The sequence below is a fragment of the Staurois parvus genome, unplaced genomic scaffold, assembly GCF_062004578.1.
Source record: "Staurois parvus isolate SC_StPar_1 unplaced genomic scaffold, SC_StPar_1.0 ptg000017l, whole genome shotgun sequence".
NCBI classification, from domain to species: domain Eukaryota; kingdom Metazoa; phylum Chordata; class Amphibia; order Anura; family Ranidae; genus Staurois; species Staurois parvus.
The window spans coordinates 12,552,377-12,570,481 of record NW_028317813.1 but is presented as its reverse complement, the minus strand read 5'-3'; the positions used below and the strand labels follow the sequence as shown (position 1 = coordinate 12,570,481).

Genomic DNA, 18,105 nt, shown 5'->3' with positions numbered 1-18,105 from the left:
TCGCAGGCAAAACCACGTTTTAGAACGTGTGTTTTGTAAACAAATAGGGGGCGCGCGCAAGGCGCGCCGCCGCCCTATCTGTCCCGCGGATCACCGCCGCAAATGTCAGTCACCGGGTAACAGCCGCTCCTTAGCGGCTACGTCCCGGCGATCGGCGGCAAACAGTGACAGACAGCACAGCTGCAGTAGCTGTGCTGTCTGTCACTTCCCTGTCAGCTCAAGGATGAGCTGATCGAGAAACAACAGTTTCTCTCTCGATCAGCCTTGTCCCATCCAGTACACACACCTGCCCCCTAGTAAAAAACACTCACCTCACTCCTATAACCCTTCCCTGCAAAATAAAGTTAACCCCTTCCTCCCCATTGCCATTAGTACAGTGTCAGTTTTTTTTTTTTTGCACTGATCACTGTATTAGTGTTTTTGGGGATGTCAGTGACCCCAAGTCAGTACCCCCAAATGTCACAATGTCCGCCGCAGTCCTGAAGTCCCGCCATAAGTCGCTGGTCGCTGCCATAAGTCCCTGATCGCCGCCATAATTCGCTGATCGCCGCCATTATTAGTATAAAAAAAAAAAAAAAAACTAAAAATCCCAGTATCTTTCCCGCCATTTGTAAACGCTATAACTTTCACATAAACAAATTAATTTACACGTATTGGGTTTTTTTTTTTTTAGCAAAGACATGTCGCAAAATGCATTTTGGCAGAAATTTATGATTAAATTTGATTTTTGCTTTTTTTTTTTTTTTACTGGACATGTTTTATAGCAAAAAGTCCAAAATATTGTTTTTTTTCCTCAAAATTGTCAGCCTTTTTTTTATAGCGCAAAAAATAAAAACCACACAGGCGATCAAATACCACCGAAAGAAAGCTCAATTTGTGGGGAAAAAAAGGATGTAAATTTAATTTATGTACTATATTGCATGACCGCGCAATTGTCCGTTAAACTAGCGGACCGCTGTATAGCTGAAAAATGGCATAAGTTGTAGTATTTATACCATAGTTTGTAGACGCTATAACTTCCACACAAAGCAATCAATATACACTTATTGGGATTTTTTTTACCAAAAACATGTAGCAGAATACATTTTGGCCTAAATTTATAACCAACTTTGAGTTTACTATATATTTTTTATAGCTGAAAGTAAAAAATATTGTTTTTCTTCAAAATGTTTGGCCTTTTTTTGTTTATAGCGTGAAAAATAAAAAGCGCACAGGTGATCAAATTACACCGAAAGAAAGCTCTATTTGTGTGAAAAAAAGGACGTAAATTTTGTTTGGGTGCAGCATTGCATGACCGCGCAATTATCAGTTGAATTAGTGCAGCGCCGAGTAGCAAAAAGAGGCCTGGTCATTAAAGGGGGTAAATCCTCTGGAGCTCAATTGGCTAATCAAACCAAGATCGGTGTGATCAGATGCTTTCCCAATTTACAAAATGGCGCTGTTTATATCCTGCGAAATGGAAAATGATGAAATGCTCGTAGCTTCTGACTTCTTAGGCTATAGAGATGATTGGCACCATTCTGGTCTCCAATCAGCTCTATGGTCAGCTGGCAGAAACACCGGCCGAGTAGCAAAAAGAGGCCTGGTCATTAAAGGGGGTAAATCCTCTGGAGCTCAATTGGCTAATCAAACCAAGATCGGTGTGATCAGATGCTTTCCCAATTTACAAAATGGCGCTGTTTATATCCTGCGAAATGGAAAATGATGAAATGCTCGTAGCTTCTGACTTCTTAGGCTATAGAGATGATTGGCACCATTCTGGTCTCCAATCAGCTCTATGGTCAGCTGGCAGAAACACCGGCTGCATTCTCAGGTTCCCCCCGATGGCTCAGGACTGCCCAAGAAGGCCGTGGAAGGCAGTGGGGGGGTGGAAGGGTATGGTCTGCCGCTGCTTGTAAAAGCAGTCCTGCAGCTAATTAGCCACTAGGATTGCTTTTACATGAAAGCCGATTGCCAGCTGAAAAAATTATACCAGGATGATGCCTGCAGCTGTAGGCATCATCGTGGTATAGCCAAAGTCCAGTGATGTACCAGTACGTCGCTGGTCCTTGTTGGGCAAATATGCTATTTTTTTTTTTTATGCAGTCTGTGGACTGAATGAAGAAAAAAAAAAAAAAGAAATCTCTGCCAAAAAAAAATGTGTGGTATGCCCACCATTAAAATATTCCGCCCTGCATCCACCCACTTCTAATGGTGGGCAACATTAGGTCACACGGTGCCACATGCACCAGTTCCAAGATTGTACAAATATCTAAATAGTGGCACGCTTAATTAAAAATTGTCCACGTATAAGTGGTACCCCATATGGAAAAAGTAGGACACCAAGTCCCAAACTATCTTGTCACTACTCCCCATGTAGTCTGGGCATCCAGGGGGCTCCACGTGACTATCTTTTCCCTCGTAAATCCGAAACTTATATGTATATCCTGTTGCCCTCTCACTGGTCCTCTACATTTTGACCCCATATCTGGCACGCTTGCTGGGGAGAAATTGTTTGAATGCAAGGCGGCCAGAAAATCTAATGAGGGACTCAAACGCAGATTTTTTTGCTGGGGAGTATAGACATCTAAAAAAATTTTTGGTTAAGGTGATTTGCGAGGGGCTGAATTTTGTGGAGCTGGTCAAATTCAGGGTCAACCCGAGGATGACAGTGTGTTGTCGTTGAAATGCATAAAAACACATTATACTCTCATATCTATGCCTGGCCATGGCATGTGGACCAATACAACCACAATTCATTTTTTTTAGTAATACCCACGTTGAGGGTTAGGCCCAAAAAAAAAAAAAAAAATACATAAATTCGGAAACCATAATGAGTTTCCATGCGAATGGTCTGGCAAGGTTTGAATTTGGGTTGGCGGCAATACATTGTTGTGCATATAAAATGCTTTGATCCACAATCAATGCATACAGATCTTCTGTGAAAAACAGCTACAAAAAATCAAGGGGAGGAATTAAATTTGCCAATTCCACCTGAATTCCAGGTTGGGCAGTGAATGGGGGAAGTATGGGTGCTGCAGAATTTGTGGGCTGCCAATCGGGATTTGCAACCACATCCGGAAAGATAGTAGGGGCTCTACGGGCCTGTGTGCGATTCTTGGTGGTTACGGAACAATACTTGTGCTCGCCACTACACCAGCTTGTACTGCACTTATGGGACTTGCCACGTCGCCAAGCGATACTGCAGTGCTGGTATTATTATTATTATACAGGATTTATATAGTGCCAACAGTTTGCTCAGCACTTTACAATATAACAGGAGACAATACAGAACAATACAGTTCAATACAAGAGGGTTAGGAGGGCCTGATCCTGGGAGCTTACAATCTAGGAGGTATGTACTAAACCGCTGGTGCTCGCCAGTTCACCAAAAACGTAGTGCGGCACTAGTACTGGCACTCTGCTGCATATGAGAGTCATCAAAATTTACCGACAAGTGTTAACAGAGATCAGGCCTGATTCTGCGAACACTGCGGTTGTGTGTGCAATGTATCAAGCAACAGTGACCTACTGACACCACTTGCTGGGGGAGAAGGGAGAGGGGTAAGCGTAGGGGCTAAACGCAGGTGTTGGGGCTGATCCCGCTAACGCTGCATTTTTGGGGACACTATACTAATGTGAACGCTAGTATAGTGCTAATCTAATCAAAGATATTGATCCGTTCAGACATATACTAGCAATGGAGGTTTATTGTGTATGAGCGTCTTCCTGGCAATCAAGGGGTTAAATGTGATGACTGGTGTACTGATGGGCAATCTGATGATATCTGGGAGGGGCGTGAAAACCACGGGAGCGCGAATCACGTTTATATATGCGATTTTGTGCACCTGTGCCACCTTGTAGCAGTATTTCTGCTATATGGCGGTCAGAAAGTGGTTACATTATCGGTTTGTGTGACGGCGCTACGTTATTTTAACTAACAATTGTGCAGTCATGCAATGCTGCACCAAAATGAAATTTACATCATTTTTTTCCCCATGAATTGAGCTTTCTTTTGGTGGTATTTGATCGCCTGTGTGTTTTTTATTTTTCGCACTATAAAAAAAAAAAAACACACAATATTTTGGACTTATTGCTATAAATCATGTCCAGTAAAAAAAAATGTAAAAATCAAAATTTCATCATAAATTTAGGCCAAAATGTATTCTACGACGTCTTTGCTAAAAAAAAAAATAAAAATCCCAATACATGTAAATCAATTGGTTTACGTGAAAGTTATAGCGTTTACAAACGGTGGTATAGATACTGGATTTTTTTTTTTATACTAATAGTGGCGATCAGCCTCCTCTTATGGCGGCGATCAGCGACTTATGGCGGGACTGCGGCGGACATTCTGACACGGGGGGGGGGGACTGACTTGGGGTTACTGACATCCCCAGTGATACCAATACAGTGATCAGTGCAAAAAAAAAAAAAAAAACCCACTGACACTGTACTAATGGCACTGGGGAGGAAGGGGTTAACATTGGGAGACAATGAAAGGGTTAATTACGTGAGGGGAGTGTTTTACTAGGGGGCGGGGGTGTGTACCTCTCTGTTACACACTGTTCCGGGAGGCTGTGTCCAGCGATCCCAAAACAGTGTGCTGAAGCTGACAGGGAAGAGCTCCATTGAAAACAATGCAGCCTTCCTCCCAGTCTGTTTGCCGGCAATCGCCGGGCTCTGGCGGGTAATCACAGTCCAGGACCCGGTGATTGACACCCGCGATCGGTGCCGTGGATATGGCGCGCGCGCCCCCTACCCAGGAATGCAGGATCACGTTTATATACGTGATCCTGCACACAGGGGCTGCCTTGTAGCAGTATATGTACTGCGGGCGGTCCCCTAGTGGTTAAGGCGGTATCCATGTTGTATGTACCTTTTTTAGCTTATTTTACAAAGGATCATTATATAAGTTTACTCATTTTTAGATGCGTTGCTAGCCCTCGAGGAAGCGACTCCGATCGTAAAACAAGGTGGGCGTTCCTCACACAGCTTGGACATTCCCCACCCTGTGAAGGAAGTAAAGTGTATCTACCATTCCTACCTACTTCCATTGGAACAGCTTTGTTGTGATTGATGGAGGAACATGCTTTGTTTTTTGTGCAATGCAATTTTAATGCACGTTTGACATATTTTAGATGTGACAGGTTAATAAAGTAATATTTGCTTTTATCTTCTGTGTGCCGAGTTTATGTGCTTTTAAAGTCCATGAGCTTTGTTTTTGACATATATATCCATAATTGGGATATGGCACTGTGATAATTCCTAGGAGTGACCTACCACCGGATGGTTGCCCAACCTTTTTGTCCAAAAACAACAACCCCAAACATACCAGTAAGAGAACAGCATCTTGGTTCCAGATTAAGATTAAAGTTAGGGAGTGGCCAGCCCAGTTCTTGGACCTTAATCCAATGGAAAACATGTGGGCCGACATCAAAAATGCAGTTTCTGAAGTAAAACCCAAAAAATACAGAGGGATTGTGGAATGTAGTGCAATTGTCCTAGGCTGGAATACCTGCCTGTTTGCCTGTTGCCTTGATCTATGAAACTGTTACAACAATAAAAAAAAAAACATCCCAAAAGATAATGTTGTGTCCTCCAATGAATGACAGAAAAAAAATATTTGGACCATGGTTCACCCACTGTGAAGTTTTAGTTAGTAGAAGACCATCTTTTTAGGCACCCCAATCATATGTCCAGCTCTGTGTAGTTTCTGAAGAGGAATCTCTACAGTAGAATACAAACTTGACATGTTTCTCAGACTACAGCTAACCAGACCCTTGAATGTCCATAGCCGATCATGGTGGTACTTTAACTATGTACATAATCCTAACAAGCAGTTAAAATGTTTTATAAAAACCCTCAATGACCTTTATAATTGCAGGTACCATTGTGCAATTCATCAAAGTTCTAAAAGAGAAAAAAAAAAAACTAACTTTCATAAAATACAGAAAAATGTGCACAGGAAGGTGGACAAAATTACTATATAGAAAGTCAATGTTCTCCTCAGATTTTAAAAACATATTGCCATATTAGAAGACTGATATTAAACAGAAAAATGTTCAGGAATTATATATCTGAAAAAGCAAAAAAATATACAAAAAATGAAATTGGTCAACTTACTTTTGTGAATTTTAATTTAATTACATCTGTGTATTTTATACAGATATTTTACATTTCTGTTGCATAAGAAATCTGTGAAACCTCACCTTGCGGTGTCAGCACCATTTGTCATCAAAGTACTAATTAGCAGCTCGTGCCCATATCTAGCAGCAACATGCAGAGGAGTATTGCCATATTTATCAGCACAGTCAATTTCACCACCTGTAGAACACACGTAAGACAGTTATAAGAAAAGGCACGGTCACAGTAGCAAAGATGGCTGGGTAAAGGAGAAGAAGCATACCATTCTGAATCAGAATCTGGGAACGTGTAAACCTTCCATGTATGGCAGCCATGTGCAAAGGGCTCTTTCCTTCTTTACTCTGAAAACACAATAATAATAATGTTAAATGGGAAATTTTCGTTTATAATAGCTTTTCTAAGAAAACCAAGACAGCAAAACCATCACTTAATGGCAGTTTATGCGGTTAAACAAATAAAACGGTTAAGAGGAAATCACACACCAGTGACCCCTCTGTTAACCAATAGACGCCTGGCCAATAGACGTTTGGCGGCTGGAAAAATACATTAGATTTCCGGGTGGACGCCATATGGCGTACTCCCGGGCATGCGCAGTTTGCGCGCTTGCAGAGCCGGGCATCCTGTCACCGGCCGTGTACCTCGGACACGACCGATGACAGATCTGAGTACTGGCAGCATGTGATCTGCTGTGACCAATCACAGCAGGTCACATGACAGTTGTATACAATGGATGGCTTCATTCATGCCATCCATTGTATACTAGTGTCTAGCTGTGAATGGTCACAGCGATCACATGCACATGTCATGTGATCAGCTGTGGCCAAATCACAGCCAAGCACAAAGAAAAAAAAGAAGAAGATCTATACACCATAATTTGTGAACTCTATAAAAAACTTTCCTACAAACTAAAAAATACATCCTAATTTGGGTTATTTTCACCAAAGACATGTAGCAGAATACATCTCGGCCTAAATTTATGAAGAACAATTATTTGCAAACTTTTATAACAGAAACAAAGAAAAACGTGTTTTTTTTCTCCAAAATTTTCGGTCTTTTTTTGTTAATTTAGCAAAAAATAAAAATCCCAGCGGTGATTAAATTCCACCAAAAGAAAGCTCTAGTTGAGTGAAGAAAATAATAAAATTTTAGTTTGGGTACAATGTTGTATGACCGCGCAATTGTCATTCAAAGTGTGAGCGCTGAAACCTGAAAAAATGGCCTGGGCAGGAAGGGGTAAAAGTGCCCGGTATTGAAATGGTTAATGTCAGCTGTAACCTAGTACAGTAGTTGACTGCAACTTTGAAGTTGTTGAAAAGTTCAGAAGCCATCCCCTCTGGTGCAGCCAATCCACTATCTGCAACAATCTTTTGGCAGGGACTAAGTAAAGGGGCATTTCCCCTTATAAAAAAGGCACCATACTTAGGGAACAATTGATATTTGGATTGCAGAGAGTAGTGGCTGTGGCTACCACTTCCTGAATAAACCATTCAGGAAGCATAAGTAATTACAACTAGAGTAGGAGCAGCAGAGCTGCAATTAAGAGTTGCTGCAGAGCGGAGTTCGATATCATCTATAATGAACATGGCTAAAAACACCAGTGTCATTCTAGTAACAGACAAAGTCATACAGTGCCAAACAATTTACCAAACTGAGAGTCTACAAGAGAGGGAAGTTTATTAAAACTGGAACAGCTCTGCATGGCAGCCAATCGACATCTATGCTTCACTTTAAAATTTCTTAACTGAACAAGCTGAAGATGGAAGCTGGTTGGTTGCCATGCACAGCATCTCCAGATTCTGTCTGCTTCAGTCTTGATAAATGTCCCTTACTGTGCTGTACTTTTAACCACATGCCGCCCAGCCACTGTAGAAATATGGCGACAGGGCGGCACGGCTGGGCAAAAACACGTTTTAAAACGTGTTTGCAAAACAGGTAGGTGGCGCGCCACCGCCCTACCTGTCCCGCCGATCACATCTGCGGATGTCAGTCGCTGGGTCACAGCCGTTCGTTACCGGCTGTGTCCCGCCGATTAGCGATTATCACTGACAGAGAGCAGGGCTGCAGTAGCTCTGCTTTCTGTCAGTTCCCCGTCAGCTCCTTACATGCTGAGCTGGAGAGAAGAGTTTCTCTCCACCGATCAGCATGTCCCCCTTGCAGTACACACCCCCGCCCCCCTAGTAAAACACTCCCCTCACACAGTTAACCCTTTCAGTAAATAAAAACGTTAACACTTCCTCCCCAGTGCCATTAGTACAGTGTCAATGTTTGTTTTTTTTTTTGCACTGAACACTGTATTGGTGTCACCGGGGATGTCAGTGACCCCCAAGTCAGTTCCCCCCCAGTGTCAGAATGTCTGCCGCAGTCCCGCCATAAGTCGCTGATCGCCGCCATAAGTCACTGATCGCCGCCATTAGTATAAAAAAAAAATAAAAAAAATAAAAAATCCCAGTATCTATCCCGCCATTTGTAAACGCTATAACTTTCACGTAAACCAATTAATTTACACGTATTGGGTTTTTTTTTTTTGTTGCAGAATGCATTTTGGCCGAAATTTATGACGAAATTTGATTTTTAAATTTTTTTACTGGACATGTTTTATAGCAAAAAGTCCAAAATATTGTTTTTTTCTCTCAAAATTGTCAGCCTTTTTTTTTTATAGCGCAAAAAATAAAAAAAAAAATGCACAGGCGATTAAATACCACCAAAAGAGAGCTCTATTTGTGTGAAAAAAAGGACAAATTTCATTTACCGTATTGCATGACCGCACAATTGTCCGTTAAACTAGCACAGCGCTGTATAGCAAAAAATGGCGTAAATTGCAGTATCTATACCATAGTTTGTAGACTCTATAACTTTCACACAAAGCAATCAATATACACTTATTGGGATTTTTTTTTTACCAAAAACATGTAGCAGAATACATTTTGGCCCAAATTTATAACGGAGTTTACTATATATTTTTTATAGCTGAAAGTAAAAAAATACAGTTTTTCTTCAAAATTTTTGGTCTTTTTTTGTTTATAGTGTGAAAAATAAAAAAGCGCACAGGTGATCAAATACCACCGAAAGAAAGCTCTATTTGTGTGAAAAAAAAAAGGACGTAAATTTCATTTGGGTGCAGCATTGCATGACTGCGCAATCATCAGTTGAATTAGTGCAGCGCCAAGTAGCAAAAAGAGGCCTGGTCATTAAGGGGGGTAAATCCTCAGGAGGAAAAGTGGTTAAGGAAAGCCGAAACTTGAATTTTTTTGCAACTGGCGAAAAAAAAAAAAAAAAAAAAAACTTGCATCTGACAGTGTTGCATTTCCATTTCATTTTCCAAACTGCCAGTAGTGGAGACTTCAAGACTACAAATTTAATGAACCTGCCAGTAAGGCCAATTACTGCATAACTCTTCGATCCAGAGTTGTACATCATACCTGGATGAATAGGAAGTTTAATGACAAAAAGGAAAAAACATTTATGACTCATCAATGGACCAACAAATACCTCTGACCCTGAATTATGCCTTATTACAGTGCAAAGGAAGATAAAAGCATTGTTGTGGAGTACTGTAATTTCTCCAAAATAAAATTACCAGAAAGTGTTGCATTACATATTTATACATATACACACACTGTACTTAACATGAACAATAATATAACGTAAGCTAGGTAGGCTTTATAGTGGAAATCTAATGACCGTGTGTTGGATGCTAACACATACACACGGAAATTTCCTTGAACAGTAAAAACGAACCAAAAACTTATCCTTAGATGGGTATAAACCACTAATTTACAGGGAGGGGGAAAAAAAACCAACCTGATAATTGACATCAGCTCCATTGTTTACTAGCAGCTCCAAACACAGAGCCCCATTTGTGGATACAGCAGCAAAATGCAAAGGGGTAAAACCTTTCTCATTAGGCTGGTTGACATTGGAGCCATAGTTGACTAGTTCATTGGCCACAGCATCCTGACCCATGTAACAGGCAATGTGTAGGGCAGTGTTCCCGTAGCTATTGGGCTCATCAATCTGAAGAAAACAAAACAGATTGTTAAAACACAATATAAATACAATATTATCATTCAGCATTTCATTACATTTTCTAATCTTAAAGGCCAAGTTCACCTTTTCCAGAAAATAGCCTATGCAGTCAAGGAGTTCCAGTAAGTATTAAACTGTGCAGCTTTGTTCGTTAAAAAATGTTAGTTAATGTTACTGTCATACTTGTGGACCATTCGGGCTTCCCTGGTAGCCTGGATGAAAACCTTTGGACGCTCACGATCAGGAGTGAAGAACAAATGGTTTTTGCATTCTAATAAGATAGGACATGAGGACTACCAACTGGGAGTTTTTTAGCCAGGCTTCCAGAGGAGCCCAAATGGCCCACAGGTAGGATCAGGTTTATTGATCAGCTAGAGCAGCACAGGCTTACAGCAGAACTTTACTTAAAAGAAGTTCTGCTTTATAGCCTCCTGCCCCATCCTCTTCTATTTTGGAACTTTTTTTGTCCTTGGGAAGCAGGTAACTAGTTTTGTCCCCAGGTCCATTCAAAAAGTGCGCAAGTGCAGTAGGGAGTCAAGGAGTGCAAGGAGTCACAAAAGCTTCCCACAGTAAACATGCTGGCACCAGAAACCCAAAGACCAGCGAATACCTGGCCCAGGCGAGGACCGTGCTGGATTCATGGACAGGTAAATGTCCTTTTATTGTCCTTTTTCAGAAGGACAGCCACACGGCACTGGACCTATAAGACTGCTTCTATCAATGTATATCATATATTACAAACTTCAGGTGCTACAGAAAGGTAAAAAAGCCTCATGTACACTGCTGCTACTAAATGTACAAACTATATATTCCAAAACTAAAAGTCTATGCTTGTACTGTAAAACCTAGCAGCACTTAAAGCTAATTTGTGTTCTTACCTCAACACCTAATTTCAGTAAATACTTCACAATGTCAATCCTCCCACTAGAGGCAGCTGCGTGGAGGGGTGTGTAACCGGTTTTATCCTTTGACATGGCATCAGCTCCCCGAGATATCAGCAGCTTTGTAATCTCCAGGTGTCCTGAAAAGAAGTTGCAAAGTACACTTAAATAGCCAATGATCAAAGAGCAACAGTAGAGAATAGGCCCCAAGTGGTCAGAATTTGCTTTGCACTATCCATGAATCAGTTTTTTTTTTTTTCTTTTTCAAAGCCTGGTAGAGGGGAAATCTCATTAGGCCAAAAAGCACTCACAGATCTAGTAGAGTTCCAGACCATAAGCTTGATTGAAGATCTGTTCGGGCAGCTGAGAAATGGTGAACAATGTCCTGGTAAAAAGGCCAAAACCAACTTGTCCCCATGTAAAAACCAGAACAATGTCCTGGTAAAAAGGACAAAAACACAAAGTTTTCAGGAGGAAAATCTGCTAGCTTAGACAGACACATGCCTTCGCAGATGCAATGTAAAAAAAGGAAAGCAAAAAAAGGGGAATATTCCTCAGACAAAACCACAAGGGAGCAAACAAAAAAGAAAAAAAAAAAAAAAAGAAAATTTTAAATCCTGCAGCAAATAACTTAAAACTCCAATCCTTCAGGACTATCCACCATGAAATCAAACAAGTCAAATAAACTAATTAGCGCTCACATTTCTTTACAGTGGTATTCTCACAAATTGGAGTACCTACCTAATAGCACAAGACACAGTATAATCAAATATCAAACAAGGACACTTGCATGGAAATAAAAATATTTAGCCACCAAAGACCACATTTTGCAATAGTAATAGCACATAAAGGTACCTGCATTTCAGCATAACAATTTGTACCCATGTTAAAGCATTTTGTATACAGTAAAATTAATATTTGCTAACTATGTGCCACACTCTAGAAACTGCAGTCCAGCCAGCATAAAATGATTTGAACAGACTTTTGTCATCTGCCTCTGAAATATAAAAAAACTCAGCAGTAACAAGACCTAAGCACTAAGTGCTGGATCATACCTGACAGTTCTGAAGGAGTTAATGTTTGCAAGCGGTCAGTCTGGCTTCTTCACTTCAGGTTGCATGTGTTTAATTTCACTATCAAAGGAAGGAGCGCTTCAAATCCCTCAGACACTCAGAGTGCAGATGGATGTTGCAGCATATGCAACCTTATAGCTAGGCTCCCCTCACTTTAAAAAGCTAGCCATTTTTGGAACAAGATCGCAAGTGAGAAAATCAGCTCCTTGGTGGTACTCTGTGCCAAATTGTGACCTAGGCCCAATAGTAGAAAGGCCAGAATATGTCCCACAGAGAATACTTTGGGTTTTTCCCACACTAATGTAAAGACCTAAGCTTCAACAGTCATGGAGTTAAAGCTAGTGATTGTGAAGCAGGGTGTTAAACCAGTCCATGAGAAGGAAAGTCCAGACAATCTGGAAGAGCCCAGATAGAATCTGCCAAGAGTCTGATAAAGTCAGGAAGTTATAAGGGTGTACAGCCCAAGCAAAGTCACCTGAACCTGCAGAATGTTGAGAAGGGAGATTCAATTTCTCTGACATCCCCAACACCAACATTGTTATTAGAACGCCCCCCCAGCTAGACAGGTTGGCATCCATTATAAGAAATTTCCAAAATACCAGAAAAAGGGCTTTCCCCAAATCCAGCTGGATATCTGGGCCAACTTGGTCTTGGTGTATTGGTCTGTCCAAAGACTAAAATGATTTGGACTACAGTGACAAGATGTTGAATGGCAGGGGTCTGGAGCAGAACTGGGTGAATAAGACTTTCATAAAAAAGGAGGCTACCATCAGCGGCAGAACTCAACTGCAGAAGTGAAGAGTCAGGTGAGCCCTGCACAGAAGAGTCTCAGAGCAGAGAGTATCTCCTGAAAAAGAACTCCGGCTTGAGTGGTGTGTAGGATGAAACCCAGATACTCTGACAAGTCAGCACTGGAACAGACTCATGGCTCAGTGTTCAGATCAAGCCCCACCTCTGCCAAGGTATGAACTGTTTGACACAATGTCAGCCAGAATTTGTGCCCCCTGTTCCTTCATCATGAGGCTGTTCAGAGTTCCCACAACGGGGATTCGTGAAGGGAAAGGCCACAGACTGGAAGTGCTAGGAAGTCACAGCAAAGCAAAGGAACCGCTGATGCACTATAAAAATTGCAACATGAAAGTATGCATCCCAGCTAGAGTGAATGTCCTTTTTAGTTTGGGTACTGCAAACCCTTGGAATCCTTCTGCTGCAGGAACTGGAGAGAGAATTCCTTGCTGCAGAAGACCCACAAGGGCTGCTTGGAGATCTGTTAATCTGTGCAGTGACACAGGCAGGTTAGAAGACATGCAAGTATACAACAAGCTGCTGCTCACCTTTATCAGGTATCCACGTCTGCAAATGCGGTGCAACAGAAAGCTCCTGTCAGCTCCAACATGTGAATTAATGAACAAATATAGCCGGCAACGGTTGTAGCTCTTGCAATACTTTACTTACAGTACATATAAAACATGCAGTCCTCCAGGCTCATGCATATCAATCCTCAGTGGGTCTTAATCCTAGCAAAGGAAGGATCAGAAGACCGGCAGAAAGACATCAACTGAAGAGGGGCCAGAGAGCAAAATTCTAGCTTGTAGCCTCTGGAAACCACCTCTTACCCAAGCATGCGATATGCTGCCTGACCAATTGTTTACAAAAGCTAAGAGGCATCCCATCTGGAAAGCAGGGGAGCCTTTCAAGCTCAGAACTTGAGGGCTTGGGAGACAAAAAAGAAGAATGCTTGAATGAGGCCTGATTGCCAGACTTGGGTTTGGCTTTGAAGGTCAAGGCCTGGAAGTAATGAAAATAACTCTTCTGGGCCTGAGGGGCAGTGAGCCTTCAAGATGCCTGAGCCCTAGGTTTATACTGGGACAGAGAAGCTACTCTTGTCCCTAGTGAGATCTTTGATTAAGGCGTTCAGGGTGGCTCTGAAGGGACACTACCCCATGAAAAGCAGAAGTTTTTTTTTTTTTTCCCCATGTTGGTTCTGCATTCCAATACTTAAGGCAAAACTATGCCCTCATATTCTTTGACATGTTCGCATGTCAATGGGGCCCCTTGAAAACAAGCTCACCTTTCACAAGGATTGTTACAGCTCTAAAAAATGGCCAGATTAACAGCAGAGGCAGCTTACCTTCATCAAACTGGTACAGGACAGATAGTTATTTGGAAAGGATAAACCTCTCGTTAGGGTTCTTCCAGTTTTTGTAAATCATGCAGAAAAAAAAAAAAAAAAAAAAAAAAAAAAAAAAAAAGAAGGGAGGAGGTGCACCAGAAAGGTTTTGGGGTGCTTGAATGAGCCAAGGCGGAAAAATGCCGACCCATCTTCAAATAAGTGGTGGTAACTCAATCAATAAGGACCACTATAGTCACTTTAAGCCTAGGAGTAAATGGTAGCAGCACGCAACGCCTCAGGAGTAGCACCGTCCAACAAGAACTTAGGGGATCTGATAGCGTCTTGGAATGATTTAGACTAAGGAGACACTAATGCTGCAGGCAGATCAGGTAAGGTTTCTGCAGGAGAAGTTGTGGAAAGACTGATGGCTTCTGAAGTCCGCAATAAATGCTGCAACTTGGCCCATAAAATCCTGAATAACTAAAATCATTCTGACAAGAGCTGAGGGAGCCACACCCAACAGAGTGAAAGAAAACTCAAGAAGAGGGCAATATTCCAGGTTGTCAGTGATGGCCGAAGGTGATCAGATCACTGTAGGAGAGCGGCAGAGACTAACCAAGAATACATCTGTGTCACTAGCAGCAGAACAGAGGTGCTTCATCTACGCTACACATCAGGAAAGAGTAGGGAACGTGTGTGCAAAACTCCACCCAGCGGATGACGACAGTCCCCCCAAGTTTGCCCCTTCTGCCGAAAACAGACTGATAAGTAGGCATTAATAAATGGCACCCAATGATTCAGACCAGTAACCAAGAAATTTATAAAGCCAGAATATGATTCTATTGCAAGCAGATACCGAAAGCTGAAATATACATGTCTGAATTTGGTTGTAGGCTAACAATCCAAACAGAATTGTAACCAAGTTTGTGAAAAACTATATTTGGACCACAACCGAGCAATCATTTGTATGTGATGTGGTTTCAGACAACTGAACTAATAAACTAATTTTCTTCAGCTAGAATGCAAACATCCAGCTGTAAGATCCTGTTGCAATGATATTATACCCCAAAGAGATGCAATGAGGCATTGGGATTATTTTTAGACATACTTTTGGCTTGCACCATTATTAGACTGCCACTGCTAAACTGATGTCAGATATTAGTTGAACCCAGGTCACTTTGATCCAGCATTTCTGCTTCTGCCTCCGAATGACATCAACTTAAACACATAGGTCATCTATTATTGAACATACCAGTATAATCATATGTGCTGCATTTACTGTAACAGGGTACTGCACCCATGGTTCAAGGCTGGATACATGAAAGGACCTACATATGTGAAATGAAGGCACTAAATGGCCCAGCAAGATAGTACCTACATTTAGAGAGATATCGCTACATGGTGAATTTTCCAGTCATGGCAGGAGCTGAAAAGTTCAGTGTAGTCACATAAAATAACATCTGACTGTACAGTGGAATCTAGTGTTATCAAAATTATGTAATATGTAGACAAATCAAAGCAACCCATTCAATTTGTATCAAATCAGACAGGCCCTTGTAATACATAGATAATCATGCAACCTTCTGTTAGATCTACCAAATTGTGCAGAGACCAAATGTATTTCCCCTTTCTAGAGAGGATTCATTAATTGCACACACAGTCTCTTGGAGGAGACCTAGTAAATGGATTTTATTTACCGTATTTTCCGGCGTATAAGGCGACTGGGTGTATAAGACGACCCCCTAATTTTCCAGTTAAAACATAGGTTTTGGGCTATACTTGCCGTATAAGACTACCCCCCTTCCGAGGCAACACAATTTAAAAACATCAGAGTTTTTAACTGAAATGGTTATGACTTACCAGTACTTAAAATCCTTCAAAATCCTCATGTTCATCCTCTGACATCATAAGTTCATGAATGACATCTTGTGATACATTTGTAAGACAGTCATCATATGGATATACAGCCCGCTGGATGTGCAGTAATGTACATACAGTATACCGCGCTGAGCCAAGCTGGCTCAAAACAAATGTTCCTATGACAGATTAATCTGTCAGCCCGCTGGATGTGCGGTATATACAGTATACTGAGCCAAGCAGTTTCAAAACGTACCGGTACGGTATACGCTGGGCCAATCACGGCAAGCGATGTATTCTACTAGTGAATACAAAGCCTGCTCGGATTGGCTGAGGTTGTGACATCATCAGCTCACCTCTCTGACTCAGCCAATCCGAGCAGGCTTTGTATTCACTAGTAGAATACATCACTCGCCGTGATTGGCCCAGTGTATACTGTATGTAGCCGCAGCTACCGTACATACACGCATCCAGCGGGCTGATTACAGTAGGGACGTACCGGTAAGTTTTGAAACCGCTTGACTCAGCGCAGTATACTGTATATACCGCACATCCAGCGGGCTGACAGATTAATCTGTCATAGGAACATTTGTTTTGAGCCAGCTTGGCTCAGCACGGTATACTGTATGTACAATATTACCACACATCCAGCCAGCTGGACCCAAACAAACTCAAGGTTCACATTTTATACCCCACGTACAAGACGACCCCCAATGTTTTTCCACTTACCCAGGTAGGATGCATACATGATGGGGTGCCGCTCCTTTTTGTCACATATGCTGTGGTGCGCCCTTCTGTTCAACAACATCAATACGATCTGTAAAAGTACAAAATTACACACATCGTATTGTGATTTTTCTGCAGTGCCTGTACAATTTAGTAGGTTAAATCGCACTGACAAGCTTGCGTAATAAATACACACCTCTACACTGCCACTTAGAACAGCATGATGAAGTACTGTACGTCCTGTCCGATCTGCTATGTTGACATTTTTCACTGCAGCTATTAAGGTCTCTGCACATTTAGTTGCTCTGTTAGCAGCAGCGGCATGTAGTGGAGTTTGCCAGTTCTTGTCTCGAGCATTGACATCAGCAGAATGCTTTACGAGCAAAGAAACAGCCCTCTGTAAGAGGAAAAAACAGTCTAACATCTTAAATAGTAGAAAGAAACCAACATTTTAAACAAGATTTGGCTTTCCTGTTAAAAGGTAAATGCTTGATCCCAAATTTTATATGCAAAATAAATAAATGTAACGATATCAGCAATCACTGTGGTAAACGTAGCCCAGGAGTTTCTAATCACCATAAAAGCCCATTCTGATTGAGTTCACTGAGCTAAGAGCAAACTCTGGTTATACACAAAACTTTCAGCAGTTTGGGAAAAAAAAAAAACCTGCCAGATTCTTTTTTCTAGAATGCAACATGATCTTCCATCAGTGGCAGCTTTCTCCTTTACTACCACTTTGTAATAGAGGACCAGTGCACGTTCCTTGTGGTCATGTGCACTGCTCTGATCTAAGGGCAATCCCAGAAACCGATGTGCTACTACTCTCTACTGCTCAAGCACCACCATTTGGCTGTTCAATCCAGTCTGTCCTACAAAATAAGTCTGCAGATGTGTTCATGTAAAAGAACGTGAATGAGTGTTCTGTTTTTACGTGTTGGTGCTGGATGCGTATACCTGTAATCTATGTTAGGAGTGAGCAATGTAGGGTGGCTACATTCACAGTTACACTGGATCATGTTGAGCTAATGCAGCTATTCTCAAAAAAGGAGGTGGAGGTTTAGGAAAGTTTGGATTTAATTTTATAGAAGGTTCTGAGAAATACATCCTACTAACTACATGTTTTGTGACACTAAGTAGTTATTGTTTGCTCATCTTTAACTTGCCTCATTTCGTGCTGCTGCAGCTCGGTGCAGGGGCGTAAGCCAAACTGAATCTTTTGCATTAACATTAGCACCTAGGAAAAATAGAAGGAACAACAAATTTAAATTTTAGATCAGATTTGCACTAGTCCTGCTTGATGACA

General features: G+C 41.5%; 1 protein-coding gene across 1 annotated transcript in view; it reads right to left on the bottom strand.

Moving 5' to 3' along the window:
* ANKRD52 (ankyrin repeat domain 52) overlaps positions 1-18,105 on the bottom strand; it is a 112,647-nt gene that overhangs the window by 76,140 nt on the left and 18,402 nt on the right. Inside the window, exons 4-10 of the mRNA XM_089679875.1 lie at positions 17,966-18,036; positions 16,999-17,199; positions 16,806-16,893; positions 11,031-11,173; positions 9,928-10,140; positions 6,389-6,467; positions 6,192-6,306 (exon numbers count right to left, since the gene is read on the bottom strand). Coding sequence (XP_089536001.1) covers positions 6,192-6,306; positions 6,389-6,467; positions 9,928-10,140; positions 11,031-11,173; positions 16,806-16,893; positions 16,999-17,199; positions 17,966-18,036 — 910 coding nt within the window. The remainder of the gene's footprint in view (positions 1-6,191; positions 6,307-6,388; positions 6,468-9,927; positions 10,141-11,030; positions 11,174-16,805; positions 16,894-16,998; positions 17,200-17,965; positions 18,037-18,105) is intronic.